The sequence below is a fragment of the Psittacula echo genome, assembly GCF_963264785.1.
Source record: "Psittacula echo genome assembly, chromosome: 17".
Classification (NCBI taxonomy): Eukaryota; Metazoa; Chordata; class Aves; order Psittaciformes; family Psittacidae; genus Psittacula; species Psittacula echo.
The window spans coordinates 4825581-4843484 of record NC_137753.1 but is presented as its reverse complement, the minus strand read 5'-3'; the positions used below and the strand labels follow the sequence as shown (position 1 = coordinate 4843484).

Genomic DNA, 17904 nt, shown 5'->3' with positions numbered 1-17904 from the left:
GTTGATAGCAAACCAAATTTCAAGCTTTGACCCATTTGAAATTATTGATTTCCCTTTAATTAAAGGGATAATTATATATATAATTTTTTTTATTAAAAAATCAACTCTGTATTCTGTCAATACCAGGTAGGAATTCACAATTTGTGATGTTACTGAAAATCAAGATAAATGCTTCTGGAGTTTGCGTTTTGTTTCGTTTCTCCCCTCTACCCAAAAAAAGGTTATTTACAGACTTAAAAAGCCATGCTGCAGAACTGAGCTCTCTTGAAAATTATGAAGATTTCCTACAATGTATTAAAATAAAAGTAATTCTTTTATTATTATTATAGCACTTGGATTCAGAGCTTGTTATGTCACCTACTTGCAATCCTTGTTTTTATTAAAATAGCTATAGATGCATTGAGTGTCTCTTCACGCACAGTGACTTGTGTTGTGAACCTGATTCTAGCACCTACTCAAAACAAACTAGTAAGAAACAAAGTAAAACCCCCCAAAAAAACCAAGATTGCAGGAAGTTCTCTGAATATTCCACACAGTCCTGTATTTTCAATAGGCTTCTGAATACGTTGTCATGCAGGGAGACCCACACCAGTCTTGAGAAATCTTCTCTACAAATGAAACACTATGTTGGATTAGTCTCTACTTGTTGGGTGGTTGTTTCTGGTTTAAATATATAAAGAAAACTTTATAAGATATTCTTTGTTTCCTTTTGTAGCTCTTATTGTACGTAAAAATGTTCCACTCCTTCCCAAGGACTGGGGTTTCCACAGCCAGCAATACAAATAAATAATTTATTACAACTGTTTGTCGCCTTCTTTCTTCAGTCGACTGCAAAGAGAAAGAAAACTCATTTTAACAGAACGAAGGAGGTGTCAGACACTTCAGAGACAGCTTTGACTTCCTGCTCGCCTCACCCGCGGCCCTGAAGGGAACAGAGGTTGCGACAGGACTTGTGAGCTTTCAGCACAAAACGAGAGCCATTGTAACAGCAGTGATAAGGCTGGCTACAGCGGGAGGAAGCGCTGACCTTTTGCTACTGCAGCACTCCTTCCATGTGAGCAAGATCACTACTGCCAGCTCATCAGGCTTCAGCTTTATCTGCAGCCGCAGAGATGACAGTCAGCTTCAGGCCAACTGCCTGCCCCCATGGCACAAGGCCAGCAGGCAATTTCAGGCAGCAGAAGCAAGGGATGAAACATCACAGTAAAGCAGCGCAAGGCAGGTGTTTAATATGCTGCTTCCTATGTATCCTTGCTACCCACAGACATGTGGAATGGCCCTCGCTAGGTGCTAGTGGCTTTTTCTTCTTAGCTGACGCATTCTCAGTGGCCACTGCCAAAACAGGAACTAGGATGGTGTCACGTAAAGCAGGAAATAAGGAGGGAGTACGACTATCGACACCATACAGCATCTCGGGGAGAACAACTCATGATTCATCTAGGCATTCTCAGCTGGTAATGCAGGATCAGTTTATTCATACATTTCAACTTCCCCTTAGTATTTTCTTAAGTTGTACTGAATTCCTCCCCTCTTCTCATTCATAAAGCTTTACCCACCCTCCTCCACTGTTCTCAAGGAAGAGAGATGTGGAAGCAGCAATCCTAATAAGTATCACACTAAAAACCCCGATCAGACATAGTTCTGCAATGTAAGACTCAACTAATCCACATCCTGTGCCAGTAATTTGGACCTAACTTCCCATCTGCTCCATCACCTACACCCAAATCAGGTCTTAGTACAGCTTCACCACCTTCCATGACTGCACCAGGACAGGAACTCAACACACAGTAAGAAAGGCATTAATTCAGGGAGCAAAAACATGCAACGTGGAGACAGACAAAGGAAGCTGTAGCACCCCTGTGTGTCCAAAAGCTTTCATTAGACCTCTCACCTGTAATAATCTTCCTGACTTGGTAGATGACCACCATGCATGTGAGGATGCCCATGCAACCACTGCTGCTCCATTGCCAGTCTTTGCAGCTCTGCTGACTGGGCATGCATGGCCTGCAGTTGGTGGGCTGCGGACATAGGAGGTGGAATGGCACCAGGCAGATCTCGTGGATAAGGAGTACCTAAGAGACAGTTGCCCACATTTAGACTCTTGTTTGCTATGACGTCTGCAGAGAGTTGTCCCGTAAAGCTTTTTTGTTAGACAAACCACCTAAGTTACAGCTCAACTCCACCAACTCCCCTCCCAAGCAATGTGAAGACCCAGAAGATGACAGATCAGATCAAGAGCCAACCTTTGTAAAGAACCATACAATGCTCTCACCAAAGACTGGATGTCGGAGCATTTCATGCTCATGAGGTGGCTGCCCTAGCAATGGGTTGGGGATGGTCCCAGGTGGGTAGGGAAAACGTGCCAAATGGGGTCCAGCAGCTAAAGGATCCACCAGCGGGTGAACAGGTCCTGCTGAACCTTTAAAAGAAGGAAAGGCAGCAATCAAATCAACTGCTTTGGGAGACCAAAAGCCTGTTACACTTGGCCTAACTGGCATATAATTACAAGAAGTTTAGCTCCACCTGATTTGAAACCCACTTTTCTATCTCCAAGTGACATTTGCTTACTGAAGAGTCTCAACTGTTAAAGCAGCAACCCAGGGCTTTCCATTTCTACAAGAAATCCACCAAGCAGTAACTAAGATGGTCAACATTTAGAAAACCTTACACTAAAACCCTGTTTCTCCTTTACACACTCCAAATTGAGGGATCACTAGTGACATTTAGTACAGAAACACTTTACATCCCTCTGACTTTACCAGTACTACCTGACAGGCCATAAAGCTGGCCAAAACCTGTCTGCAAAAGGTGACAATGTCACCACCCAGCTCATGTGAAACCTCTGCATGTGAAGCTGTTGGTGGGTTGCAGAGGAACCACAAATGAAAGGAACCCAAGACAGGTAACACAATTCTCCCTCAGCTGCTGTCTCATCCAGAACAGAGATGTGTGACCATTTTACACCCTGCTCATCCCCACTCCAAGGAGGCATACCAGTTTATGCACCTTAAGGCCTTATCCACCTATGGAGCTACTCTGGAACAAGAACTACCTGGAGACACTCAAGAACCCCTAACTCATTTTTAACCTGGCAGCCAAGATTAAAACCAGATTACTTTGCAAATACACGAAAAACGGATTTGACAATGAACAGACTTGGCTTTGCCTGCACCAGTCTCTTACTAGACTGGGAGTGAGAATGTACTAGCCATGTTCTTGTCTAGACCAAGTACCTAGACTTACCTGCACAGAGGTGATGACTTACCTGACACCAGTATCCTTGTATAGGCACCATCCATGACAAACTTCTCCCACTATCAATGGGATATGCAAACCTGCCTCAAACTGAACCAGTCTGCAATCAGCCTCAGCGAATGTCCGCAGCTGAGAGCTTTAAGAATGCTGATACTCAGCACCATCATCTACCCATAGCTCCCAGCCCCTCACCAACCTCACAAAACCCTGCTGATTTCCTTGCTATACAATTTGGCTTCTGCAACAGCACTCAAATTCCTTCCAAACTCCAAGCAGCAGCCATTCCAGCTACATTTAATGCATAGTGCTCCAAGGCGAAGTGTGCTGTATTTGCTTGCACGAACACTACATTTGTAACCAGCTGCACCACAAGCTGCACTTTAAGTACTTTGGACCTCTTTTTTCCCCTTCCTTGGCAGCTACTGCAGCTGGTGCCTTGCTCGCTGTGTCCTCTGCAGTCTGTCACCAGAAAAATCCTGCTTAGTGCCTCATCTTCCAGACTTCCGGAGGCAGAACCATGTAACTGGCTTTAGAAATGAGCAAGGCATCAACTGCTTTTTGAGACTATTAAATATTTGGGGAGAAAGAATTCCACACATAAGAATACATGGCAGCTAAACCATAAATTTAGATGGTTCTTAACTAGAACTGTGACAGTGAATTTCAGCTCAACTAAAGCCAGGTGGCTGGCATGTCAAACGGCTCAAGAAATGAAGAAGTCCCTCTCTCCTAGTTATTTTTTCAGCTCCTCTATGGAAACACCAGCTTCAGCTCCTTTCCAGCTAGAACTCCTAACAGGCATTAGCATTAGCAGTGTTACTAATTCCAGGACAATGACGATCACTGTAGTGTTATCATCATTTACTTTATCACTGTCACTGTTTCACTCTCCAAAAATAAGCTGTATTTCGGTTATCAAAACTTTATACAGTACAGAAGGCACATTGTATACATTAAAACAGGGATTTGCTGCTTGAATTCGAGTCACAGTCTGCCTGTTTCAGACAGACCACTGCTTACAGCTCACAAGAGAGGCTTCCCAGTTACCTGCCCAGCCCAATTCCTTGGGCTCACCTTGATGTAAGGGATCCTGCTGATGTAGATGTAAATGCGAGTGTATGTGTGAGTGTTGGTGATGGTGAGGTGTGACGTTGAACATCTGGAGCCGGGCCAGGGGGTCGTTTGTCAGCGATGCCATCCGCTCCGCGTGTATCCTCTCTGCTGCCAGTCTGTCGGGGTAGCTCATTTCAGGCCGTAACTGAGGGCCTGCCAGTGCAAGTCTCTCTCTTTCAAGGGGGTTCAAACCCGGATGGAAGGAAGCAAATGGGTGAGGTCCTGCTGTTGGTGGGATAGTCAGTGCACCGTGCCTGGCAAAATGCTCCATGGGGTTAGTAGCTGGGTGCAGTGCATCTAGCTCTGGGGGCTTCACCTCAAAGCCAGGTTTCATCCTCTCTCTCAACTCCCTTTCCCGGATTTCTCGCTCCCGGATTTCCCGCTCTCGCAGCTCTCGCTCCCGAATGGTGGGATCCACGTTGTAGAGGCCAGGCATATGGTAGGCCAGAAGTGGATCAGTGGGGTTTAGGGGGACAAAGAAGGGATGGTTGCGGTTTGTTGGTGACATGACGTGAGGACGGGCATATTCACTTAGTGTTCGTAAAGCAGGTGTATCCGGACCAATGTAAGGTGGTACAGCAGCTATGGTCGTCGGTGGAGGTTCGAATGAAGGCCTCATGTGTGCTGGCCCGCTGAGCTGAGACTCTCCAAGTCGGCCTTCATGGGAGGAGCTGGATACCTTCTGCTGCACAGAAAGGGGGAGAACGATTTTAGTTCAACACACTTGGCTTAGAACCAGAGCAGGCACAAACTGCCCTTCTGCTTCACACTCTGAAGAGGAGGCTCTGTGACTCCTGCAGTTGTGTGATCCACTGCCATTTGGGAGTCTGTCTAGCCTGAAGGCCAGGAGATAACTACTTTGTAGTGGCAGCAGTGGGTTCTGCCTCTCCTCTCCACACTTATTTGTAACCCAGAACAGACTGAACCCAAGGAAACTCATCTCCACAATGTGCAACACAACAAAGTCCACTCCTTTCACATCAGGACTTTGCATCCTGCTCTCCCCTCCTGTACTAGGGGCAGCAGAGCACGTCGGGGGAGGGCAATAAGCACAGTTTACCCATGCAATTGCCAAAGGAACCCTATCCCCAGAGTAAAGTCCCTCTACATGACACATTCCTTAATGGACAGATGCTGTATCTCAAATTTTATAATCTTACAGAAATACACAGCTATGATTCAGGTCTCCGAAATGCACGATGGAATAGACTTTAACACCTTCTTTTCCAGCATCAAGAATGTATTACCAACCTACCAGTTGTGTGGGCCCAGAAGGAATCATTCCTTTCCAACAGGCCACAGAATGACAGATTAGTTTTAGTAGCTCTTTATACCAAGACCAGAGTTTGGGTCTCCCCATAGAGAAAGCTAATGAAGTTTGCTTCCAGTTTAAAACCTCTTCAGATCTGCTTCTTCCAGCAGACAGCACTTGAGAGCCTGCACAGCAGTACAAGGCACACAAAGGCATCCACTGTGCATGCACAGGGTGCTTTTCTACTGCAAGTAAACGTGAATACTTGGGCTAGTTATCCCCAGCAGCACTGGCTTCCTGCACATCAGAAACAGACCATGAGCAGAAGCTCTCCAGTTCTTTAAAGAGAAGGAAGTCACAGGCAGGGCAGGAGGTGCTCGTAGCAGGTTGGCTTTCACCTAAGACACAAGGCTCCCACATTCACAAATCCTGCTTGCACGTGCATTAAAGTGCTTCTGGGGGATGTGCGTTCTGTAGTCACCATCCAGGTCAGATCCCACCAACTCCCTCAAAGAGCTACCAATCAACCTACCGCAGCTCTTTCCGCTTCTCTTTCCCGCTCCCGCTCCCTCTCTCTTTCCTTCTCTTTCTCTTTCTCTCTTTCCCTCTCTTCTCTGGCTTTCTGCTCTGCTTCCCTTTTGGCCTTTTCAATGGCCTCTTCTCTCTTCTTGGCCAGTTTCGATCCTGCCAGTGGCATGAAGTATAAATCTGCTCTTGAACATGAATTGTAGCCACGGTCCAGGTGCTTATAGAACCTGAAAGAAACAAAAGAGAAAGAGCTTAGCCTTGGGAAAGATGCAAGAGTTTCATGTCAATTAAACCAAAACCAGAGTGAGTATCGCTTATACAACTGATACAAGACAAGACACTTCTACAATAGTACTACCAGCTCCCCGAAAGCCATGAGAAAATTCACTGTACCATAATACTCCACAGACAACACAGTATAAAGCCCTTCTCACATGTACAAACTGTAATGCCCTGTCTGATACTGCACCTCTCCAGAAGAACAGAGCAACACTAGGAAGAGAGGCTGACAAGATGTCCATGTAAAATACACCCAGGTCCTACATCCTGCTTCCAAAACAAACCAGAGCACATTAAAGAAGCACTGAAGACAACCTCCATACCTGGCTGACTGACTAGCATGACTTGGTGTATCCACCACAGTAGGTTCTGGTGATGGACTCCTGGGTGGAGGGGGAGGGCTTTCTGGTTCCTCAGCTTCATCTGGGACTTCTTCTTTGATTTGAATAGGTGGCAGTGTGCAGGCTGTCACCACGGGCACGTTTCCACTAGATGCGGCTGACGTGGAGATGGGAGTCTGAAGTGGGATGCCAGGCACAGTGGGTGGCGTGGAAGTGGAAGGGCAAGAAGGAGGGGTGATGGAAGGTGGGCCTCCAGGGACAAATGGATGCTGAGAAAAGGGGGGCTGGGAGGATACCGGATGGAGTCCAGATGGGGGGTGGTTAGCAGGGGGAGGAAGGCTCTGACTCTGCGTCAGCACAGGAGGCTGGGCTTGTGAAGACTGCAGTGGCTGGCTCTGAGGCATCAGCTGCAAAGGAGGAGGGTGCGCAGATGGAGGATGATGAGTTGAGAGGGAGCTCAGAGGTTTTAAAGCAGGTGGGGGAGGCAAGTTGGAGTTCATTGAGAATGGAGAAGGGCCAGAGAGATGAGGAGGGTGCTTGTGGGATGGAGCAGTGGGGAGCTGAGGGATTGGGGTGGTAGGGGGAGGTTTGATATGAGGCATGGCCATGGGTGCAGGCGGCAAGGGCTGCTCCCGCGGAGGCTGAGCCTGCTGCAGCGAGGTTGCAGTTGGCAGGACAGGCTGCGTTACCTGGAGAGTGGAGTGAGAATGAGACGGTGCTTGTGTCTGAAGGGGAACCTGAGACTGAGATGACTGAGTGGGGAGGGAGAATGGCTGGGAAGGGACGGGATGAGGCAGGAGGGGCTGGGCCTGCAGGCTGTGCGGGGCAGGCTGGGCCTGGCTGTGGAGCGGAGGCTGCGAGTGGGGCTGTGAGGAGGAGGCAGGGGCTGGCTGGCTCTGCGGCACGCTCAGAGGCTGCAGTGGAGGGTGAGGCGATGGCAGCCTCGGTGGGTGCAAGGCAGGGGCCTGCTGTATGTGAGAGTGAGGTGGTGGCGGTGGAGCAGGGGCCTGGGGCTGGCTGGGGGGCTGGGATGCTGATGGTGAGACCTGTGGTGGAGCCAAAGTAGCGCTTGATGCTGCTGGCAGCGATGCTGGTAACTGGGCTGAGATAGGTGGTGTGGGAGGAGGAGCTTGGCCAGAACCGCTCTGTGCCTGAAGCACTTGGGGCTGTGCCTGCAGCACTTGCTGTTGAGCAGATGAATCCGAGTCGCTCTCATTGTCTTGAGGGCTCGGGATGCTGGGTGACGTGCTCCGGTTATCCTGGTCGATGTCCTTGGGATCGCTGCTCCCTTCGTCATTGACGCTGCGGCTGTCGGAACTCTCACCTTCACCCTCTCCCTCTGAAGGAGAGTTTGGCCTGCTGATCTCCTGCAGGGAGAGGGGGAAGAACCCCCACCACGTGTGAGAGAACTGCACACAGAACACAACCAGTGTGGCACAGGATGCACCCCATCACCCCAGCTGTGCAAGTACCACCCTCCAAACCCCACAGGACTTGAAACAGCACAGGCAGCATCAATATCCAGAGGGAGAGTGCAGTGACAATGGAGCCAGGCTCTTTTAGGAGAGTCCAGGGGCAAGGGGCACACACTGAAATACAGGAGCTTCTGCCTGAACATAATGAAACACTTCTTCTCTATGAGGGTGACCAAGCTATGGAACAGGCTGCGGACTCGATACCAGCGGTAGTGGTCTAACTTGCCACAAAAGAGTAAAAAATACAGATTTAAATTAAAAACACTGGGGGGAGAAGGTGGAAAATAATCCAAGTGAACTCCTACATGGTTGATATTGGTATGCAAACAAACAGTAAAAACACTTCTTAGACTTACCCTGTATCATCCCACTGGCTTCAGCAGAAGGAACACATTACAGTATTGGTTGCTTTCCAACCACAGATTAAGTTACAGTTTGCTGTGGCTTAAACTGATTTCATGTTGTTGGTTTGCACCCCCTCACCCTCAAACCATTCTTCTAAGAGGAAATATTCCTGTGTGAGACTCACTTGAGTTTTGGATTTTTTGGCATTGGACCTCTCAGGTTCCTCCGTGTCAGAAGCTGCCTTTTCCCGCTGCCTCTTGGAGTTCTTGAGAGGAGAAGATACCTCTTCTTTTATCTTCTGTCACAAATGAAGTGGAACACAACAGTTACCAGTGATGTAAATGCAGAAGCACATTGAGCATATGCCATCGCTAACACAAATAAACGAGGAGGATTCCTATGGAGCAGGAGGACTCATCAGGAGTTGCTATTTAACAACAATCCCATACGCATCTGTCCCTCCGTCCAGTTACAGGCAGCAGGAGAATCTGTTCTGGAGCTGCTGCTGCCTTCTGCCATCTGCCAGGAGCAGCTCCCAAAAGAGCTGCATCTACATAACCCCCCCAGCCTCTCCCTCTGGAGGTCAAGAGTAAGACAGAACCCACACCAGAGCTCAGGTTTACTTCTGCAGACAGAACCCCAAGGGGCACTTAGAACACAAACCCTTCACACATCTCTGACAGGAGCTAGTAGGGAAAAGGAACACTGAGTAAAGCCTTCCTCCCTGTGCAGATGTGGCCTCCAGCTTTCAAAGTGAAGGAATATTTAGGAATATTTTAAACAGAGCAGTTATCTCCAGCTATGATCAATCAAGTCCATCAGGAACCAGATCAGCTGGCCCAGGACACCCTTCTAGGAGCCCAACACAGAGGATGGAGCAAGACTTTCTGCAGTAGACAGGCACAGGATAAGCCTCCTTCTACTACTCCTGGTATTTTGAGAGGGATATTTTTACATCCCCTCAAATACAGGGCTAACAGTGAGTAGCTATTACAAGATTACTACCTTCTTTCATGGTCTAGGACAGCTTTATACATCACGTAATTACCTAACTCCCAGCTTTGCTAAGTTCTCCGTTTTACCATGTGAAAACGTGCTCCATCATCCTGTTTTAACCTGTGGGTTATTTCTGAAGACTTATTTTTAACTTGCTGCTTTTCAATTTAAACTGCTTAATGGCAAACCTTCCCACAGCATCTGCCTTTGGTTTCTTCAGGACTCTCCTGCAAAGCACTTATTTAAACACACTAAACTGTAAGCCAATGCACATACAGAGAACCAGTAACAGAAGCAGCCTGAATTACTACATATTTATATGCCTTTCTACACAAAGAGTAAGTACTGCTTAAACCCAATCCCTAAACTGCCTACTTGTCTCAAACAGAGCATTTCTGAGCTGTACTCTTTCCAAGCCTACCGCTTGCATTTGCATCCAAAACTGCAGGATTAATTTCTCATGACAGCAGTAAGGTTACGTGGTATTTATCACGGCACATCCTCACGTACAGGACCAAAGCCTCAGTCGCGTTCACCATTCAGTTTCCTGCTCACCCACACAAGCAGGAATTTCTAGGTCACTGCGAGATTCCCTGGCTTCCTACACCCTGGATCTCGTTCTCTTAGACTGCAGAGGCCTCAGGTGGCCACGTCCCAACCCAAAAGGAGAATGGGCAACTCTTACCTTGGCAGATTTCTTCACTGAATCCGCTTTGCTGTCGTTGCTGGAGGTGCTGGCGGCGCTGGGGGAGTTGCGGCCGCTGGAGCGGATGTCTTCATTGATGGGGGAGGCTCTACCATCAGGGCTGGCTGGCTGCTTCTTACGACCACTGCGTAGTGTAGACATCTGTGTTTAACAGAAACAGAAGTGCATCCAAGTCAGCACTCGTCCAACCCCTTTATATTTCACTGTCTTACATGGATGAAGCATTCCTGCTAAGAGCCTGAAAAATTAGTTCAAAGGAGGCAAATCCTTAACTTCTCTACTCAAAAACACGAAGTGCTGATTATCTTATTTAGCATTGCCTGCTAGAAATGACAACATGAGAAAGACATTCCAAAGCTGCTGCTGTTTGCATGCTCAGTGGTCTTCATGAAACACATGCAAGCACATCTGCAAGCGTTCATACACACACAGGGAAAGAGGTAGGAGAGGACCCTCATGTTCCACTAGAAAAGGTCTATCTGTTGGCATTCAAGCAGGTAAGGCTAGTTTCTAACCCCCTAGTTTCAATGTGCTCCTGCTACGCAATAAGGAATCACGGTAGAGTGTACTTCAATAGTTAATGCTGTTCCTTTCCCAGTTTGGCAGTTTTCTGGGTGACCGGCTACCAAAACACAATGAAGACAACCTTATCTGACAGCGCAGCCTCACAAGGTGTTGAGAGACAATGGTCCTATCATCCTGATCAGAAAGATAGAGAGGGGAGGGCAAGGTAAAGAACTCTATCTGCTGCTTTCTATCAGCCAAAACCCACAGGAAACATCAGATTAACCAGAGCTGCTGTCAGAGTTCTCACAGGTCACTTGCACGCTGTGAGGCTCCCGGCATTTCACCCCAGTGAACACTCTGACAGAGCACAAACTACAGTTGAGGAGACCCCATGAAGAGCATTTCAGCCTTTAAAATAAGCCCAAGGGCCTACCTCTGACAGGATCCAGCTGGAAGGAGCACACATACCAGTACGAAACCTGGAATGACTGGTCAAGTGCCCACTGTCATGACAGTTTACTGCCAGTCATTGAAAACATAGAATCATAGAATAGTTAGGGTGGGAAAGGACCTTAGGATCATCCAGTTCCAACCCCCCTGCCATGGGCAGGGACACCTCACACTAAACCATGGCACCCAAGGCTCTGTCCAACCTGGCCTTGAACACCGTCAAGGATGGAGCATTCACAACCTCCCTGGGCAACCCATTCCAGTGCCTCACCACCCTCACAGTAAAGAATTTCTTCCTTAGATCCAATCTAAACTTCCCCTGTTTAAGGTTGAACCCATTACCCCTTGTCCTCTCACTACAGTCTCTAATGAAGAGTCCCTCCCCAGCATGAACATCACAAGTTTGACTGAGCTTGTGTAAGAGACATTTCAGCTCCTTTTCCCAAAGAAAGCCTCAAGCTCAGCAAACCCCACACTCCCATACACAAATGCAGCAGCAGGCACACACCATGGCCAACAAATAAGACAGAAAGCATCATATTTGGAGTCTGACTCCCTTTTCCAGACAACCCCGCCCCTTTACAGAAGGAGCTGCAATGCCAAGTGTTAACCTACCGAGCCTCGACTCCTCCTTGTCCTCATGCTATGCTTTCCACTAAGTCCATCATCTTCCTCTTTGACAGGCTTAAACATAAAGGGTGGAGGGTCCACAGGCTTCTCAATGGGTGGCAGCTCTCCGTACTTCTTGAAGTGAATGCGACAATCAGTGCACAGTAGAATGTTCTCTCGGCCACCGTGGTGCCAGTCCTTGGAGGCTTGGGGCAGGAAAAGCGACAGCTTAGAGACACGCTGGACCAGACACTCAGCACAAACACACTGCACCATTAAAAAAGCACACAATTGGAAAAGCAGCTGCTTTTCTATGGGCAAAGTTGGAGAAATTTCTGGAACACTCTGCCCCATCCCAGTGCACATCTTCAGTAATATTCAGTTTACAAACTCTCTGTTTATTAAGCAACTCAGAATCACAGAGTGGTTTGGGTTGGAAGGGACCCTAAAGCTCATCCAGTTCCAACCCCTGCCATGGGCAGGGACACCTCCCACTAGAGCAGCTTGCTCCAAGCCCCTGTGTCCAACCCGACCTCAAGACTTCCAGGGATGGAGCACTCACAACTTGCTTGGGCAGCCTGTTCCAGTGTCTCACCCCTCTAACAGTAAAGAACTTCTTCCTTATATCCAACCCACCATGCCATGCATACACCCAAATACCAGACAACCTTCCGCAATACCCACAGGAATGCAGAAGAGATTCAATGCAGCATAAAGAAACGTTGTGTGTGACAGTCACAGTCCACTACTGATTTGCTATATCACAAATTGATTATATAGGCTATGGATTATGTAGATTTCTTCCTGCACAAGTGTCTACCTCTCAGAAACCTCGTTTGTCACTGCAGTATTAATTTGCAATGGCAAAGCATGATGAACTCTGCTGGGAATGCTGCATATTTCAGCTGATTCAACCCCACAGCTTCTTGCACAGCTGTACATGCAAACGAACTGCTCTTGCTTGAATGAACCTGCATTAAATAGGCAGCAGCAGAAGGGCAGAAAGACAGCAATGAATCAGGTGCATACTGGTGGTGAAGCAGTGCCGACAGGCGTAGCCCTTCAGTTCCTGCTCGCTGTCCTCGCTGTCAAAGTCATCTTCGCTGGCCGAGCTCAAGTCCACTGAAGAGGTAAAGAACAAGGGAAGAAGAGGAAAACAGAACATAAAAACTTGGCAGGATTTTCTCTTTCCTCCTACTTGGCTACAATAACCATTAATGACAGTTCTCACACAAATCCGGTGGTTTCCTACAACCACCTTGCCTTGGATGGCTGTTTGCAAACCACATCAGACTAAGGGAGGATTCCAGGAATGCACCAAGGGATACAATTCACACAACCTCTGATTCAGTACGTGGTAGTTCTGCAGTTGTCATTCAAATACTGTTCAGGCTTAGAGAGGCTGTGTTCCGAAAGCACAATTTGCAAGAGAAAGGAGGTTTCTCTCTAGTATCTGGTCAAATTTCAAAGCAAACGTTCTCTATCTAAATCCTACTTTGCCACAGTCCATGGATAGAACCTGTGGTGGCTTTTCTGGTTTCTATTCTGTTTCTAGACTCCTAAATCAGATGGCCACTGCTGTGCCACTCTGTTAGTGGCTATATGTGCTTTGTGGGTGGAAGAAACCACACTTAGATGTAATGTACCTGTTTGGAAACCAAGCTGTGATTCTTGTGGAGGAGAGGTACTACAAGGATACTACCAGCTTCCAATCCTTACTGCAAGGCTCCTGAAGAGTTAACACGTCCAAACTTACATTTCAAGCATGTCATGTTTCAAAGACATGGAGAATATGGACAGGGTCACTTCCCTTTGTGGCCAGCTGCAAGGCTGTGAGCTAAAAAGCCCCATCCAAACCACAGAAAATCTGCAGACATAACAGAAACTGGATCTCCTCTCATCTTCTAAAACAACTCAGGAGTAAATCTTGCTCCCTGAGCACTGCATTTTGAGCACCGCCACTATAAATTCACAGCATAACAGGTCTGTAATTTGTCACCAGCAGAAAAGCCCTGTGGCTCCTTTTGTTCAAATCTTTAATTAGAAGAGAAGTCCTTGATGCAAGAATACTGTTGTTCTAAAGGTTGCAAGAGGGTGTTTTGTAATACATGCAGGTTAGAGAGGGAGGGATTTACAGTACTTGCCATCAGCCTTTGTCATTAACTCATTACCCTTCAAATTAACACAGGGTCCCATTTACCAACGGTAGCTGCAAGCACCACCATCATTTCCACATTAATTCTTGCAGGTGTTTAAGCCCTGACTGCAGAATTACCACCAGGCTAAAACTTGCTTTCTGTTACTGAACTGATTTGTATTCTCATCCTGCAGTTGGATCCATATGGATGGGTCCTTCCAGCCACATGTGCTCTGAAGTGCCGAGTACCTTGGATCGAGCTGCGGAGTCAGGATCCTCACTTCTTGTGCACACAGAAATCAGTGATAAATCCCATCAATTCCAGCAAGGCAAAGCTAACAGCCCTTGCTTACCACCTCCCTACCGCCCTCTCCAGAATTCCCCGTCCTGCCTGCTCACCACATCCTCCACCTCCCCAGGATTAGTCAGAGTCTGACAATTTCTGCCTTTACACAGTCATTTTTCTTCAGAAGGCACATGAAATGTGCTGGGTTTAGTCCATAGAAAGTCTTAAATCTTACAGGGAACATAAGCCTTTTCCATAAGGATAAAGGTTTATACATCCATATGGGCACTGCTAATCACAACCCTTTGCGAAGCAGGGCATTAACTGGTTTGGATAACCGTTCTTTGTTTAGACACTTCTGCTTCAGTCAAGGGTGCATCCTCCAGGATGCGTTAAGATACAACAGGCCTGGCTGCAGCACACAGCCTGAGATCAAGGAGGAGGCATGGATCACCAAGGAAGGATGAAAAGGACGTCCTTCCCAAAGGGACGAAGCACTTCCTTCTTTTTGCGTTTTCTAATTCCCATCACTGTAATAAGCCTGGAGAAAACACACCACAAACCCAAGAAAAAGAAGAGGGAAATTCAGTAGCAGGGCAACATTTCCATCCTTACAGGATGCTTTTATGTTTCAAGGACTGCACAAAGCATTTGGTGATCAAAGACGCCTACCACGTTCCAGCATAATGGTATAGGGACAGGAGAGGGCAAGCGCCTGAACTCCATTTCCTTGCTTCAGTCACGCCAAGGTACAGCACCATTACATTACTGTTGCTCCCTGCATCTAAACAAAGATAAATGCATTGCTTTTAGCTTCCACTTACAGAATTCACTGGAGGGGGGCCTGGAGGGAGTGTTGACTGGAGTGGAAGCAGTTCGAGTTTTAATTCTCCGAAACACAGCCTGTCTCCGATGCCTACGGTGGGCTCGAGAACTCGCTGCTTCAGGGGTTTTCTTCCAATAGTAATAGAAGGTGATTAGTTCTCCCTGCGAATACAGAAGGAGTATGTTAGAGGGGCATGCAAATCTGACTCGTCAGCCTTTTTTGCCTCCCTTCTGCTGTCTGTAGGAAGCTCCAGTGATGTATTTCAGCCAGACAAAAGAATTCTTTAAATGAGACAGGAAAAAAAGAAAACCCTCATTATTTTTCTCTTTGCTTTTGCAGGGGGGGAGCAGGAAGTACACAAATGCCCCCTCAGTCCTCCCCTCGGCCCCTAGAAAGGAAAAGAGGTTGGGTAGCGTGAATCCAGCCGGATGCTGGGGTGATTCGGGGAGGGGACCCTTGTCTTGCTGACAGCATCCCACTGACACCTCTGCACAGCTCAGGAGCTGGGTCCAGAGGCACCACCTTCCAGTGACAACAAGTAACTGATGTAAGCCCTCTGTGGTGCTTGCAGACAGAACGAGGATCAGTTCAAACAGACACTGCCATTTTGTCAGCCTCCACTGCAACGTTCCCGTTGAAGACCGCATTCAACAAGAAGTCTCCAACCATAACCCATCCCTGCTACCATAAATCGTCTTTTAATTCTAATATAGAGGCCCACATCTAAATTAATTAAGCAGTTAAAAGAGCACACCTAGAGAAATGAGTGATAATTTCACAGCATAATGAAGCTGGCTGACGTTCAAACGCCGGAGCAGCTGCCATTCAAGCTAGCGGATGCACTGCCGAACCAAAGAACAGCATGTGGTTTTAATCTCTTTTCTCTTCCTTTGAAACCCCATCATTTCCTGGCGACTTGTCTGCCTCTAAGGTAAAAGGTGTTGTTTTCTTTTAAGTTGTAAGAGAAAAAATGAAGAAGTTCTAAACCAGCCCCTTGGAAAAAGAAAATCACCATCAGAACAAACAGACCTGAATTGCCCACAAAAAGGGCTGCTTTGAACTGTGTTTTATGTGATCAAACAAGGTAACCTCAGCCTGCTCCCTCTGTGGGGAAATCCTGCAGCCCAGACTCAGGGCAGATCACTCGAGTTAACTCTAATAAAGACACACCCTTCATCTAAACTCTCCCAAGGGCCTCAAACAAGCAATTACAGCCACAACTAATACCTGCACCACTGAAACACTTGGAAGACAAAAGCAGGATGTTGTTCTAGGCATTAACTGCCAACGTTTAAGACACTTAAGAGTTTTACCAGTGCTTAATTTAAAAACAGAATCACCACAAAAAGAATTTAACCACAGCTTTGATTTCTGGCAATAGACAGAAGAGATGCATTTTGAACCTGCACTGCTACAGACTGGGAGCGATGCCACTGATCTGCTACTGCAGACGTGAACATCATCCACACCGAATCGTGTTCAGAGGCACTGGGTGAGGAGGAATAAGGAGTGAGCAGAATCACTGCATCATCACAGGCTGGTTTGTGTTGAAGGGATCTTAAAGCCCATCCAGTTCCAACCCCTGCCACGGGCAGGGACCCCTTCCACTAGAGCAGCTTGCTCCAAGCCCCTGTGTCCAACCTGGCCTTGAACACTGCCAGGGATGGGGCAGCCACAGCTTCTCTGGGCACCCTGGGCCAGCGCCTCAGCACCCTCACAGGGAAGAGCTTCTGCCTAAGAGCCCATCTCAGTCTCCCCTCTGGCAGGTTAAAGCCATTCCCCTTGGCCTGTCCCTACAGGCCCTTGTCCAAAGCCCCTCTCCAGGTTTTCTGCAGCCCCTTTAGGCACTGGAGCTGCTCCAAGGTCTCCCCTTCAGGAGCCTTCTCTTCTCCAGGCTGACTCAGCCCAGCTCTCTCAGCCTGGCTCCATAGGAGAGATCATCACCTACAATTGTTGCTTCTAAAGGACAAAAGCCCTAAAACCCAAAGCAACGAACCCCACAAAATAAAAGCCCAACCTCCCGAACTCTTTCCTGAATAGAATCTCAAGGCAAAGCCAGGTGCAGGTTGGAGATGAGCATTCCTGCTATGCCAGCCCTGGGAAGAACAGCGTGTTCTGACACCCAGCGCCCTGTGTGTTTGCTCTAGAAATGCCATTTTGCTCAGAGTCCATTAAGAGGGCTCAAAGTCCATCAGGCACCACTGTTTGTCAAGCAGGGTTGTGACCTGCGCCAGAAGCTCTGCAGAGAAGCTCATGCAAATGCTTTATAGAGGTAAAAAGTCTCCTGCAAACGAAACCAGCCGCATTTTACCTATAAACTCATTTCCATCAAAGCTGAGGTGTCAGCACCAGGAGCAAGTAAACTCCATGTCTTTGTATCAGGGAATTAAAGTGTCCTGTGACACATGGCAACAGCAGAGTGCAAACCAATCTGTTTTCCTCCCATCATAAAATGGGAACCTATTTGAGCTCTCCTTACACATTGCAAACCCCTCAGGTCCAGAGGCAAGTTTAACAGCTTATACATGCACTCTGTAAGAAACCACAGTTAAAGAAGAAATGGTGTCTATTATCAAAAATACCAAGTTAATGATCATACTGCTTCTGAAAGCCTCTTAAACCTGCTGTCACAACTGCCTCAAACTGAAATAGGAGCTCATTCAACAACTAGTTTTCCCCCACCTATGAGGGCTGGCTATATTAAAGGACTAGAGGTGATTCTGCACTTCAGATTCACCATCAGACTGCACAGCTCCATGACTCAGTAAATGACTCAACTGACAAAGATAGACAAGGACA

The 17904-nt window shown here is 47.5% G+C and overlaps 1 protein-coding gene across 1 annotated transcript in view; it reads right to left on the bottom strand.

Annotated features, from left to right (window-relative positions):
- Positions 1-782: 782 nt before the first annotated feature.
- Positions 783-17904, bottom strand: part of RERE (arginine-glutamic acid dipeptide repeats) — a gene marked incomplete at its 5' end in the record, with an annotated part of 151609 nt that continues 134487 nt past the window's right edge. The window contains 11 exons of the mRNA XM_080631358.1: positions 783-828; positions 1892-2072; positions 2273-2419; positions 4330-5050; positions 6153-6375; positions 6751-8135; positions 8773-8886; positions 10270-10431; positions 11863-12062; positions 12886-12978; positions 15104-15266. Coding sequence (XP_080487484.1) covers positions 795-828; positions 1892-2072; positions 2273-2419; positions 4330-5050; positions 6153-6375; positions 6751-8135; positions 8773-8886; positions 10270-10431; positions 11863-12062; positions 12886-12978; positions 15104-15266 — 3423 coding nt within the window. The 3' untranslated portion in view covers positions 783-794. The remainder of the gene's footprint in view (positions 829-1891; positions 2073-2272; positions 2420-4329; positions 5051-6152; positions 6376-6750; positions 8136-8772; positions 8887-10269; positions 10432-11862; positions 12063-12885; positions 12979-15103; positions 15267-17904) is intronic.